General features: G+C 42.8%; 1 protein-coding gene across 2 annotated transcripts in view; it reads right to left on the minus strand.

Moving 5' to 3' along the window:
* Positions 1 to 14,220, minus strand: part of RAP1GAP2 (RAP1 GTPase activating protein 2) — a 1,028,482-nt gene that overhangs the window by 833,352 nt on the left and 180,910 nt on the right. Inside the window, exon 1 of one of the 2 annotated variants that reach the window (XM_077294401.1) lies at positions 8,214 to 8,343. The exons of the other annotated variant lie outside the window; for it this stretch is intronic. Within the exon in view, the coding sequence (XP_077150516.1) occupies positions 8,214 to 8,257 (44 nt within the window). The 5' untranslated portion in view covers positions 8,258 to 8,343. Of the gene's footprint in view, positions 1 to 8,213; positions 8,344 to 14,220 lie in introns of those variants that run through there. 2 annotated transcript variants of the gene reach the window in all.

Consider the following 14,220-nt stretch of genomic DNA (forward strand, 5'->3'; position numbering starts at 1 on the left):
TACTTGCGGTATCGGAATGCTCAACACTATGTATGACGCATCCCAAGTGATGGATTTCCAAAAGTCAAAAGGTGGAGTTTCTCTTTATTGGCATTATCTCATTATCTTTTTGAGATGTCCCTCTTTATTAGGCCGGTTTCACACGTCAGTGGCTCCGGTACGTGAGGTGACAGTTTCCTCACGTACCGGAGCCACTGACACACGTAGACACATTGAAATCAATGCATCTGTGCAGATGTCATTGATTTTTTGCGGACCGTGTCTCCGTGTGCCAAACACGGAGACATGTCAGTGTTCGTGGGAGCGCACGGATTACACGGACCCATTGAAGTCAATGGGTCCGTGTAAAACACGTACCGCACACGGACGTTGTCCGTGTGCAGTCCGTGTGCAGTCCGTGTGCCGTGCAGGAGACAGCGCTACAGTAAGCGCTGTCCCCCCCACATGGTGCTGAAGCCGCCATTCATATCTTCTCTGCAGCAGCATTTGCTGTAGAGAAGATATGAATAATCCTTTTTTTTTTTGTTTCTCGTGTTTAACATAAAGATCCATGTCCCCACCCCCCTCCCACCCCCTGTGCGCCCGCCCGCTGTTATTAAAATACTCACCCGCCTCCCTCGCAGTGTCCTGTCCTGGCCGCAGCTTCTCCTGTATGCGGTCACGTGGGGCCGCCCATTACAGAAATGAATATGCGGCTCCATCCCTATCCCTATGGGAGGTGGAGCCGCATATTCATGACTGTAATCGGCGGCCCCACGTGACCGCTCATACAGTAGAAGGTGCAGCCAGGACAGGAAGCAGCGCCAGCGAGGGAGCCGGGTGAGTATTTTAATAACAGCGGGCGGGCGCACAGGGGGTGGGGACATGGATATTTATGTTAATCACGAGAAACAAAAAAAAAAAGGATTATTCATATCTTCTCTACAGCAAACGCTGCTGCAGAGAAGATATGAATGGCGGCTTCAGCACCACATGGGGGACAGCGCTTATCTCTAGCGCTGTCTCCTGCACGGTGCGTGTGGTACCCAGTCGGCACACGGGCAGCACACGTGTGCCGCACGTGTGCTACACTGATGTGCCACAGAAACGCACGGGCACACGGACACGGATATCTCCGGTACCGATTTTTCCGGTACCAGAATTATCTGGACGTGTGAGACTGGCCTTACATGGATGGACATTCATCTGAATGGTCGCCATTAGTGATGAGCGAGCGTCCTTGGATATCATGTTATCCGAGTATCTCGGGCGTGCTCGAATAATATGTTCGAGTCCCTGTGGCTGAATGATGCGCAGCGGTTAGACAGCCACAACACATGAGGGGATTGCCTGTTTGTTAGCTGCATCCTCGGAAAACACGATATCCAAGCACGCTTGCTCATCACTTGCTACATTTCTGATTGGCAGCAGCTTCTCCACACTGATGGTTCTCCAGGAGCCAGGCTTATACAGTCAGCTCATCTAATGAGACATTCCCTTTGACGGCAATGCCAAGTTAGATAAGTCTTTTTTTATTTTATTTTATATTTTATGAGCCTTTACATAAAAAGGTTATGTACAAGATTCTATTTGGGCAAATTTCATTTGAAATAGCAGAACTGAGATTCTGACGTTGTTTCTCAGTTTCCCGTCAACTTCTGCTGCCAATTAATTTTTTCTTTGCACATATTGTGACTTCAATGAGCACGGAGGAGGAAGCGCAGAGTGATTGATCTGTGTGTGAACGTGCGCTTTCTCACTCAATTGTTGTGAGTAGGAACTAAATTTCAGCTGATAGGGAACAGATATTATGGTAAAGAACGAAGGGAGAGTGTGTGGAAAGTGGAGTCACAGCAATGTCAAGAGAAGCGATTCTGACTCCTAGAATCAGTGCAGATCACTTCCCTTTTTTTGGATAAAGTTCATTATATTCTTTGCTTTTTATCCAGTCACTATGATTTTAAAAAGAGAAGAAGCTGATCGGTTGTCATATTAAAGTAGATTTATCATACAATTTGCTTCAAAAACCTTGCATAAAGCTGTTTGAAATGTTGCAAACATTTTGCACCGTCCAGTTTTATGCCAAATTTTTGAAAAGTGAAAGGAGCAGAGACAGCCGGGAAATTCATCACAGTTTACGCCACAAAATCGGTCATTAATTGGTGCACATTCAGCAACTGAAAGATATGCCAAAGGCACACGCCACAAATTCAATTTGGCATGTGATACTAAAATGAATTCTTCATCAAGACTGGTAGAACAGAACGCCAGCATTGCTGAACTGGCCCTATCCTTCCCAAACACAGCAGTGGCTTGAACCATTGAAGTCAATGAATGTTTGTAACTTACATCGCACACGCTGTACTTTTACTGCCCACCCGAAGGTTACTTCTCATAAGAATTCCCTTGTCCCTTGTTTCTGTCCTACCAGTTTTAGGCAGTCCACTTGCCCCTTGTAAGAACAGCTGATCCTTATGGTTAGACAAGCAGAACGTGGGCTATCATCTCATCACCGCATGGGCTTTCAGTTAAGAAGGGATTGCCTTAATGAAAAACCTCTTCAAGCATATAGAGAATCATTTGCATTTGAAAAATGAAACTTTTGATCCACATTTTTTTGGAAATGATAAAAATGGCAGGGGATCAATCATGGGATTTGCAGTCAAATCTTGTACAGTGGGTTATTATCTGCAAATATTATATTTATGGACAAAAACTTATTCCAGGTATATGGGGCTATATGATAGGATCAGTGTTGGACCGGGGATCCAAGGGCCCACCAGTAACCAACTCCAGGGCCCCACTTTTCAGCCTCATGCAAATGTGACATTATCCTCAATTACAAATTTAGATAACAATGAACGGGGTAGATTGATAAATGAATAAAATGCCGCCTGTGTCTGTACATAGGGATTCAAGTATAATGTGCCAAGTAATGCTCATATAAGAGGGTGGTGGGCCGTTCCTGCACTGAGGCCCACCGGAGGATTCTCATGTTTTCCTGTGGGCCAGTCCAAGACTGAATAGGTTCTAGTCTAGTGTTGTACCCCAAAGGGAAAATGTAGCTTATTAAAATGATTCCGTATCCTAAACTGATACCATCTCCATAATACCACTACATGAGTTTTCAACTGTTTAGGAATACAAGAAACCTGTTAAACACAATACAATGTCTGCCATAACCTGTATCATGCCTTAAGGGCGAAATAACTTTCCTCCTTGTACTTGTAACATTGTAATACAAACATGACAAATTAGAGTTAAATGGAATCTGTCACCAGGTTTTTGCTATGCAATCTGAGAACAGCATGAAGTACAGGCAGAGAACCTGATTCTAGCGATGTATCACTTATTGGGCTGTATTTTAATGTTTCAATACAATCAGTGTTTTATCAGCAGCGGATTATCACTGCAGGACAACTGGTTTCCTGCCTCCTAGACCAGTCACACCCCCAGCGCTGATTAGCAGCTCTCTGTCACTGTACAATGTACACAGAAAGCTGTGATCTGGGTGAGGTTATACACAGCTGAACATCTGAACTCTGCAAGATCTGCAGCAGAGAAGACTTCAAGTACCACTGTTGCACCCAGAAAGTGTACATTGCTGGAATCAGGGTCTCTGTCCCTACATCATGATCCTGTCAGATTACAGAACAAACACCTGCTGACATATTCTTTTTAAGATAATAGTTGAATTAGGTTCTTTCAATATGCTGTTACTTTTGCCAATCTCATGCATTTTGCCAATGGAGAAAAGATCAGAGACCAGAATACCCGACATAAGATCAAAGATTTAAACACAGGTTGTAATGTAACAAAATAGGAAAAATCCAAGGGGATGACTACTTTTTCAAGCCACTGTAACTGTACTGTGAAGACAAAGTGACAAGGACATACTGATCACCTTAATAGAATAATTAGGTTCTGTACACACTGGAGTCACAGCCTATGCCGGCAGGATTCTGTGGCTCCATAATAACATGGTCTGTTGTACCCTTCCATTCTGTACTTGTAAACAGTTCAGACTGCCCTCCTATAAGTCAGTGCGATCTTTCAGGATTTCTTACTAGGTGTTGCAAATATTATTCATGTCCCCTGAAGCTATGCCCCCAATGTGAACAGAGACGAACCCAAAATGTAGTAGATACCCTTTAGTAATTAGTCCAATTTAAACAAGACACATCTTCCCATGAAGCTGCACCAACCTAATTACAGCAATGTCATCCTGCTCACAAGCCACCAATATTATCTGTCTTCACCATATCACACGCATTGTGCTTTACACATATCCCTTTTCCTGTGAGGCATAACGACCACAATAAAGGCGTCTCCCCATCTCATAAAGTGCAAGGATACGCCATTACTTTATGATCTAAGACTCTCTATCTGGAGAATAAAGAAGATGCAACCCTGGTTTAGTGCTGTGCAGCCTTTACTCAGTGTCATCTGTATGGGAAAGAGGCTGGCTGCAGTTCCCGTTAAGGTCAGATGGCTAGTGGGGGCACTGTTGTATCATCTTTATTCCCAGGATCGGTGAGGATCCTCGAATAAAACTCAACCATCATGGAACTGCATGTTCCTTGAGGCTATGTGCCCACGTTGCGGATTCGTGTGCTGATTTTTCCGCACCGTTTTTGCACTGCGTTTTACCTGCGGATATACCACGGAATTCCTGCGTTTTTTGTGTGGATTTCACCAGCGGTTTTACACCTGCGGATTCCTATTGAGGAGCAGGTGTAAAACGCTGCGGAATCCACACAAAGAATTGACATGCTGCGGAAAATACAACGCAGCGTTTCTGCACGTTTTTTTCCGCAGCATGGGCCCAACGGATTTGGTTTTCCATAGGTTTACATGGTACTGTGCAACGCATGGAAAACAGCTGCGATTCCGAAGCGGCCAATCTGCTGCAGATCTGCAACAAAACCTGCAATGTTTGCACATACCCTTAGGCTTTTCCTCCTTTCCGAAATTAATAGTGCAGTAAACAATTGGACCCATGCCATAAATGTCAGAAAGACCAATGGAACCCCACTGAAGTCAACAGTGTTTGTCAGCGACCCTCGCATACATCAGATATTTAACCTGTCACACTATCAATGTTTTCTTTATAAGTTGATACCAGCCAGTGTGAACACAGTCCGAGTGTGAATACAGCCCGAGAGTGAACACAGCCCGAGTGTGAACACAGCCCGAGTGTGAACACAGCCCGAGAGTGAACACAGCCCGAGAGTGAACACAGCCCGAGAGTGAACACAGCCCCAGAGTGAACACAGCCCGAGAGTGAACACAGCCTGAGTGTCAACACAGCCTGAGTGTCAACACAGCCCGAGTGTGAACACAGCCCGAGTGTGAACACAGCCCTAGAGTGAACACAGCCTGAGTGTGAACACAGCCCGAGAGTGTACAGAGCCCAAGGGTAAACACAGCCCAAGGGTGAACACAGCCCGAGAGGGAACACAGCCCGAGGGTGAACACAGCCTGAGAGTGAACACAGCCTGAGAGTGAACACAGCCTGAGTGTGAACACAGCCCGAGAGTGTACAGAGCCCAAGGGTAAACACAGCCCGAGGGTGAACACAGCCCGAGAGTGAACACAGCCCGAGAGTGAACACAGCCCGAGAGTGAACACAGCCCGAGAGTGAACACAACCCGAGTGTGAACACAGCCCGAGAGTGAACACAGCCCGAGAGTGAACACAGCCCGAGAGTGAACACAGCCCCAGGGTGAACACAGCCCGAGGGTGAACACAGCCCGTGAGTGAACACAACCCGAGTGTGAACACAACCCGAGTGTGAACACAACCCGAGTGTGAACACAGCCCAAGAGTGTACAGAGCCCGAGGGTGAACACAGTCCGAGAGTGTACAGAGCCCGAGGGTAAACACAGCCCGAGGGTAAACACAGCCCGAGAGTGAACACAGCCCGAGAGTGAACACAGCCCGAGAGTGAACACAGCCCGAGAGTGAACACAGCCCGAGAGTGAACACAGCCCGAGTGTGAACACAGCCCGAGAGTGAACACAGGCCGAGGGTGAACACAGCCCGAGGGTGACCACAACCCGAGTGTGAACACAGCCCAAGAGTGTACAGAGTCCGAGGGTGAACACAGCCCGAGAGTGTACAGAGCTCGAGGGTAAACACAGCCCGAGAGTGAACACAGCCCGAGGGTGAACACAGCCCGAGGGTGAACTGAGTCAACAAGTATTTATATTGTTCCTATAAACTACTGGATATAGCTGCTGTGATTTGCATTTGTGTTCTGGGGTTCTACTAGGGGTTAAATTATTTTAACAGCTATATTATCTTTGCCTATTCTTTCTGTTAAAAATACCAGAAAGACAAGAAAAACCCTGACAGTTTTGCAAAAAAAGTGTGAGGTTTATCAGTATACGTCTGGATTCTTTAAAAAAAATTGTTTTGAGTCTACAGTTAGTAAATAAAACCATGCAAATAAAATAGAATATAATTTTTTTTATCTATGCTTACTGACTGAGCACTCCTCCCCTCACCATCTGGTTTTTAATTACATCTAGTCACACTTGGTTCCGGCCAACCTATATGTAGGCTTTGCTGAGAGAGGTGTCCATATTCACCCAAGCATACAGACATTAGCCTTTGGTAAGTGTTCACATTTGGACAGGGAGGTCAGGTACCCATCAGTTTAATGAGACCACCTTGACGATGGTTGATGGGCTCACACTATTTGATTAAATCAAATTCTGTGCAAAGCGTCTCTTAAATATTTTTCTAATGTTCAAAAGCCATTTTGCTATTCAAATTTCATGTATTTCATATTAGACATACTTTGGCACGATAGAGTGCAACTTTTTTTTGTATATTATATATGGAGGTAGCTGCTCCTGGTATGCACCTATTCACACTAGTTTGGATGTGCCAGTCTTTTTTCTGTCATTTCTATGTTAGCTTACTGACAGAGCACTCCTCCCCTCACCATCTGGTTTTTAATTACATCTAGTCACACTTGGTTCCGGCCAACCCATATGTTGGCTTTGCTGAGAGAGGTGTCCATATTCACCCAAGCATACAGACATTAGCCTTTGGTAAGTGTTCACATTTGGACAGGGAGGTCAGGTACCCATCAGTTTAATGAGACCACCTTGACGATGGTTGATGGGCTCACACTATTTGATTAAATCAAATTCTGTGCAAAGCGTCTCTTAAATATTTTTCTAATGTTCAAAAGCCATTTTGCTATTCAAATTTCATATATTTCATATTAGACATACTTTGGCACGATAGAGTGCAACCTTTTTTTGTACAGCCCGAGGGTGAACACAGCCCGAGGGTGAACACAGCCCGAGGGTGAACACAGCCCGAGGGTGAACACAGCCCGAGGGTGAACACAGCCCGAGGGTGAACACAGCCTGCGTGTGAACTGAGTCAACAAGTATTTATATTGTTCCTATAAACTACTGGATATAGCTGCTGTGATTTGCATTTGTGTTCTGGGGTTCTACTAGGGGTTAAATTATTTTAACAGCTATATTATCTTTGCCTATTCTTTCTGTTAAAAATACCAGAAAGACAAGAAAAACCCTGACAGTTTTGCAAAAAAAAGTGTGAGGTTTATCAGTATACGTCTGGATTCTTTAAAAAAAATTGTTTTGAGTCTACAGTTAGTAAATAAAACCATGCAAATAAAATAGAATATAATTTTTTTTATCTATCTATATACAGTATATATGTGTGTATGTGTGTATATATATATATATATATATATATATATATATATATATATATATATATATATATATATATATATATATATATATATTTGTCTTTGTAGATGTAAAAAGGAAGTAAAAATTATGGAATAGTTTTTCTATTACGTTACAATGATTCCATGCTATAATGAGACATTTCAATAAAATAACTTATATGATTCTCCAAAATAAAGCAATTGTGCACTATGAGAACATGAGAGTCCCTATAACAAAACCCTCCCCTCTGCAGGACTGCACTTCAATAACTACTATGGCACAAAGCACAATCCACAGACATCCATTAGGTTTTTATGCCTTTATAATGCTACAGTAAATATACATCACAAAAACACTGAATAATGCAATTGGGTTACCTGCAGTCCTATGTAAAATGTAGACTGCATCTTATCATAAATGGGAGTGTTGCAGGCTATATCTGTATCAGATGTATAGTAAGAATTAGTTACATGTGAAAACATTAGAAATAAAGAAGAGAGGTAGTAAACCCACCAGCCGTAACCGCCGAATGATACACTGCGTTTTCTTCTAAACATCTTTGCAGTTCTTGCTCCACCGAGCGTCTCTAGCAACGATTTGTGCTCTTGAGCTCCGCACAGCCAGGAGAGGAGGAGAGGGCAGCTGTAGGCCAGGAGAGGAGGAGAGAGGAGCCGTAGGCCAGGAGAGGAGGAGAGCTTCTGCAGATTCGAAGACTCCGTAAAGCTGCTATGGTTGTTTGCCTGAGGTTTTGTGTTTCAAGCTTAGTGGGAAAGTCACTTCTCAGTTTCCTGTGTGGTGCTTCTGCCTGCTGACCAACCCTGTGAAGCTCTTAATTCTACTGTCTGAACTTCTTACTATTAAGGAGGAGTTTTGGAGCATGTTCTTTTTCTTTTTTGTTGTACTGTACATACATATTTTTGTATATATGTCTATTCAGTGACTACTGGCAGACACAGACCCAAGAGGGACCCTGTGCAAGACCAATATAAGGGCCCTTTCCTGTCCAATAGCTCATCATAATGCACTATTCCACCTGCTTTGTAGGTATAAATCGCCCCCTTACCTCTTGTACCCCTGTGAGGCTTCACAGTTTGCACCACTGGTATGTCCACCCCTGTGTGGATCTGTTACTATTTACCTCTTGTCTAGTGATGAGCTAACATGCTCGGATAAGGTGTTATCAGGCCATGCTCGGGTGCTAAACGAGTGACTTCAGCATACTCGAAAAATATGTTCGAGTCCGCACACCTGCATGTCTCACGGCTGTTCGACAGCCACAACACATGCAGGAAGACATGCAGCCGAGGGGATTGAGCATGCAGCCGAGGGGATTGAGCATTTTTTTGCAAGCACACAGAAGATACTTCAGTAGCGCCCGAGCGTGCTCTGATAGCACCTTATCCACGCACGTTCATCACTATCAGTCAAACTCAGAAAAAAATATGGTTGCTCAAGCATGTTGATATTTGTATTAACCCAAGCTGTATAACCCACATTTCAGATGATGAAAGATGAGTTTGATGCCCAATATTTCATACATGTCCATACCCTTTAGTGATTTTCCAGTTAAAAATCTGGAAACTATGACTCCCTGTGAGGAGCTGAGGTTTTGGGTTGTAATAATCACCTAAGAAGGTTAACAACGCAATTATTTTTTATTCCTTACGTCCTTGGTTTTACAGCAAATGCAGGTAGATGGCAAAAATACATTGCCCCCAGTCCACAAGACCTCCACGAGGCTGGTAGTCCCATTGCCCCCGTACCAGGCGATACTCACTGTCCCCAACTTTTGGTTGGCCCACAGATTTTGTATCTCCCGTCAGTATAGCCTGTAGTCACAGTCCATGCTCCTGCAGATGACAGATAACACAACTGACACTCATGTATCCTGGAGCAATAGTCCTTAAGAAAGTTCATGAAATCCAGAAGGCAGATCCCTCAACCTTAGCATGGTATCCTGTCCAGCCGGCAACCGATCTTCAAAACTCCATAAATCATCCATCCATGGCTGCAGGACCTCAGCCTAGATCATCTCCTCTCAATGTCACTATCCCAAACACGTGGCTTCTTTTCCTCCCTCCCCTTCAACATTTGCTTTTAGCTCAAAGAATGAAGAATATTCCAGAAGCCCATCTCCTGGGACTGCATGTGAGACACCCTCTAGTGACAGCTTCATTTGGTCTATAATCCGCATCAACACAGTGGGACTAGTGGCTGGGAGAACAATGGAATGATTGAGTTCCTGGATTAATAATCTTGGGTCTGGCCTCATGTATGCAAAAGATGTAGAAGGCACGTCTTCCTCTGCTTACTGTCACTGGATGGAAGCATTGATATCTGAGGCTGAACTGACGAACAAGAAAATCTCTAATAAAACACAACAATAATATCGACACAACTGGTTTCCGTGCTGGAAAAAGTCTACATCCCTAAGAGCCGTGGACTTTATGTGCATTGGTCCAATAGTCTTTAGTAAGTGGCCAGCTCCACAGAACCCCAATTCAGCAAGACCAGTATTGTTCTTTTCAGTGTTGGTGAGGGGAAATGGTAGAGTCAGACACACCTGATTCATTAAGGGGAGCATGCCTCTTGATGAAACCGATGATTCTCCACCAATCTTACTAAAGTCATGGACTGGAATAAGATTTCTGTTGTAAGATGCGAGATGTGGCATCATGCTGCCGTTCCCCCCCCAACTTCACTTATTTTGGCAGAGATGGTTGAAACTGGTGTGAAAATGTTAAAAGTTTTTTGTGAAATTTTGGATTGTGCAAACTTTTTGAGACTCATCAAAGTGTTTAACACCAGATTGTTGGCGAAAACACTTTGATAAATGGTGGCCTGTAAGTATGCATCAGTAATTTATGAAATATTGTACAATAATAGAATGACTACTACTAACAATAACACACCATATGCATACTTTCTTAAACAATATAGAATATACTATATGTAGAAAAATATTGTGATACTCCTCAATAGTCATTAGTAAATCATTAGTTTGTCATTCAGTTCCATTGCCAGAGTTGTATAAAAGCCAGCTCCTCGTCGTGCAGTCTGCCATTACTAACATTTGTGAAAGAATGGCTCATTGTAAAGAGCTCACTGAATTCTACCATGGTCCTGTAATAGAATGCCCCCATTGTAACAAACAGTTCATAAAATGTCTTCCCTTTTTAATATTCAATTATTAACTGGGTGACATTATTGAAAAGCAGAAGCATTTAGGAACCAATGTAACTCAGCCAAGAAGTGGCAGACCACAGAGTGGAAAAAAGTTGCCAAAGCTAAACTAGTCCAACAACTGCAGAGCTCCAAACCTCCATAATAGCAGCAGAAAATCATGCATTTTGTACATGTTTTTTTCTAAGCCAATGGGGAAGAGCATAAAGACATCTCAATTGCATGAACAAAAATAAACCATAATATTAAAATCACCTGTATAATTTTGTTTAAGTTTGGAAAGGCTAGCCTTTTCTCTCTATGTCTAGTTGACAGTCATATATGGCACATGCACATGGTCTGTCATAAATGTCTAACAGATCTATGACAATTCTGCCAATTGATTCCCTTTAATTTCAGCTTCAATAAATTAAAAATACCCTATTGTTCTAAATACAGACTGTGACGACAAAGCATTTTATCTTGATTAAACACATAGTTTTACCCTCACTCTGTGTTGTCTGAGTCAGAGGTGTCAAACTGCATTCCTTGAGGGCTGCAAACAGGTCATGTTTTCAGGATTTCCTTAGCATTGCACAAGGTGCTTGAATCATTCTGTGCAGGTGATTAAATTATCACTTGTGCAATACAAGGAAATCCTGAAAACATGACCTGTTTGCGGCCCTCGAGGAATGCAGTTTGACACCTCTGGTCTGAGTAGTATTATGCCCACGTTAAAAAGAGAGCGGGCTTTTGTTGGATGATCTCTGGTCTATGCGGTTTTGGCTAGCGGACCAGGGCACCCGCTGACCCCTCTGTGTGTCCACACAGACAATCGAGGTAGTTTGTGACTCCAATATGGCTGCCTCCACTCTTGACAGCTTACCATGTAGCTAACCTTCTACAAGAAAACCTGTCATTCAGGCTTTATTCATTAGATCTGGAAAATATTTAGGTGGCTTTTCACATGTAAATAATAAATCAACTATAAACCAAACAATGCATAAGAATAGGTTTATGAAGCCATATGTAAGAAAAACGTAACAAAAAAAAGAATAATAAAGCTGACGGCAAAATATCACCACAACAATGTTACTGCACAAGACCTAAGTGACATTGTATATGGCCTGACAACAAGCTCTGATATATAACCCCAAAGAAGAGACCATGAAAAATAAATTGTTTTGGAAACAGAATTCTAATAAATGTAAGATGTTCTATCAAAAGGTGTCAATATAAATTCAATTTGGTCAACAGATTGAAAGACCTGGGCAATGTTCTTCTCATTCCTTGAGAGGTTTGTGAAGAAAATAAATCGCTGGTAATCTAAAATTTATTGCAGTTTAACAAAAAGAAATAAATAACATTTTAAAAGCGAAAACCGAGAGGTTTTGGAACTGTTCTATTCAACTTGAATAGAGTTTGCGGAAACCCTATTCATATGTACTGGTCATATTCCTATGAGAGCAGGAAAGTCAGTTAATCACAAAGCTTCTAAATGTCCTCATACTCTGAGGAGCAAAGTCAACCAAATCCACTGAGTTTGGACGAGCAGGAGGAATATCTTATGTATATGAGGGCCACTTGACTCTGTCAAAAGAAAAGTTAAAAAATAAAAACTAAAATAGGGCATGATGATTTCCTTTTCTTTTCCGGGAACATAATCATTTGCCAGAAGTGCTTGGTAGCGACTTAATCTCCTCTCCGCAGAACACTGGTCAGACTGAGGTATGAGCATCTTTCAAAGGGAATTTGTCAGCAGATTTTTGCTGTAATCTGAAGACAGCATGCTGTAGGGGTTAAAATACAGATTTCAGCAATGCCTCTCTTATCAAGCTCTATGCTTTTGTTTGTTTCCTATGATTACTTTAGCACCCGGAGCTTATCATTGCTGGACTACAGCAGCCTGTGCCTGGTAGTCCAACACGCCCCCTTCTGTGATAAGCAGCTCACTGTTTATGGACATTGTATATACAGAGCCTGGTGTGGGTGGGGCTAGCTTTCTCAGCTCTGCTGCATTGCTAAATCTAAAAACTTTGATTGTGTCAAAACTGCTACACCCTGTAAACTAATGATTACTTCATTTTATTCATGGTGTCTTTGTGTACATTATGCTACTCTCAGATGAGGTAGCAAAAACCTGCTGACAGATTCTCTTAAAGAAATCAATAGAAACAAGAGAATACATTCTGAAATACTAAACACCTTAAGGGATAAACTCCCTAAATATGATAATTGTAACTAACCAAAGACACTTTGCATTGGAACGGTCTATGTTATTTTGCTAAAGTATCAGTGGTGTTAATGTCTTTCCAAGTTAAATACTCAACTCAATTACATTAAATTAGTAAAAACATAACACTGACTCATTTAGGCACATTTCCAAAAAAATGTTATTCAATGAGGTAGTGCTGATGCACAATTTTTTTCACTGACAGAATCTGCATTCACTTTGAAGTCAGATGCCACCCTCATTCAAGTCTATGGGTGCGTGGAAAATGTTGGACTGCACTGGGGGGTGCCCTCCAAGTAGTCTAATTTCCATGGACTCACAGAATGGAGAAGATGGTGATATTTTGTTCTCCATCTTCTCCTCACAGTGTTCTACGATTCTCTCATCCGACAGAATCGGATCACACTAGGCTGACACTGTGATCAAACTCAGATCCGAGTTTGATCAGAGTGTCATTACCATAACTGATCTGATTTTCTTGGATGACAGAATCTACAGCCATCTGACACTAGCCTTAAAGTAAGTATAGATTATACCAAAATAAATAAAGCTATTTCTGTTCATATTTTCCATTTTCTGTCAGTTTTTTGTTGTGGCCATTTTTTGATGGCCAAAGTAGCGTAAATTGCTTTGCTTGAGTTGATTTACAAACAGCAGGAATAGCTGCCATTATGCTAATGCCTGGTGGCCAATTTCCATTCTTAGGCTGTTTTCACACATCCATGTGTAAGGCTACTTTCACATTAGCGTCGTGCACTGCACGTCGCAATGCGACGTTGCGGCGCACCGACGCATAATGTGGAAGCGCCGCACAACGGGGGGCAGCGGATGCAGTTTTTCAACGCATCCGCTGCCCCATTGTGAGATGCGGGGAGGCGGGGGCGGAGTTCCGGTCGGAAATGCTGGACACGATGCACCAAAAAACGTTACATGCAACGTTTTTTGGTGGCGACGGCCCGACGCAACACGACGCAACCGTCGCGATGTGTGGCAATGCATCGCACTGCGTCGCTAATGCTAGTCTATGGAGAAAAAACGCATCCTGCAAGCACTTTTGCAGGATGTGTTTTTTCCACAAAACAATGCATAGCGACGTGCAGTGCATGACGCTAGTGTGAAAGTAGC

This window comes from Ranitomeya variabilis, chromosome 3 (genome assembly GCF_051348905.1).
Source record: "Ranitomeya variabilis isolate aRanVar5 chromosome 3, aRanVar5.hap1, whole genome shotgun sequence".
NCBI classification, from domain to species: Eukaryota; Metazoa; Chordata; class Amphibia; order Anura; family Dendrobatidae; genus Ranitomeya; species Ranitomeya variabilis.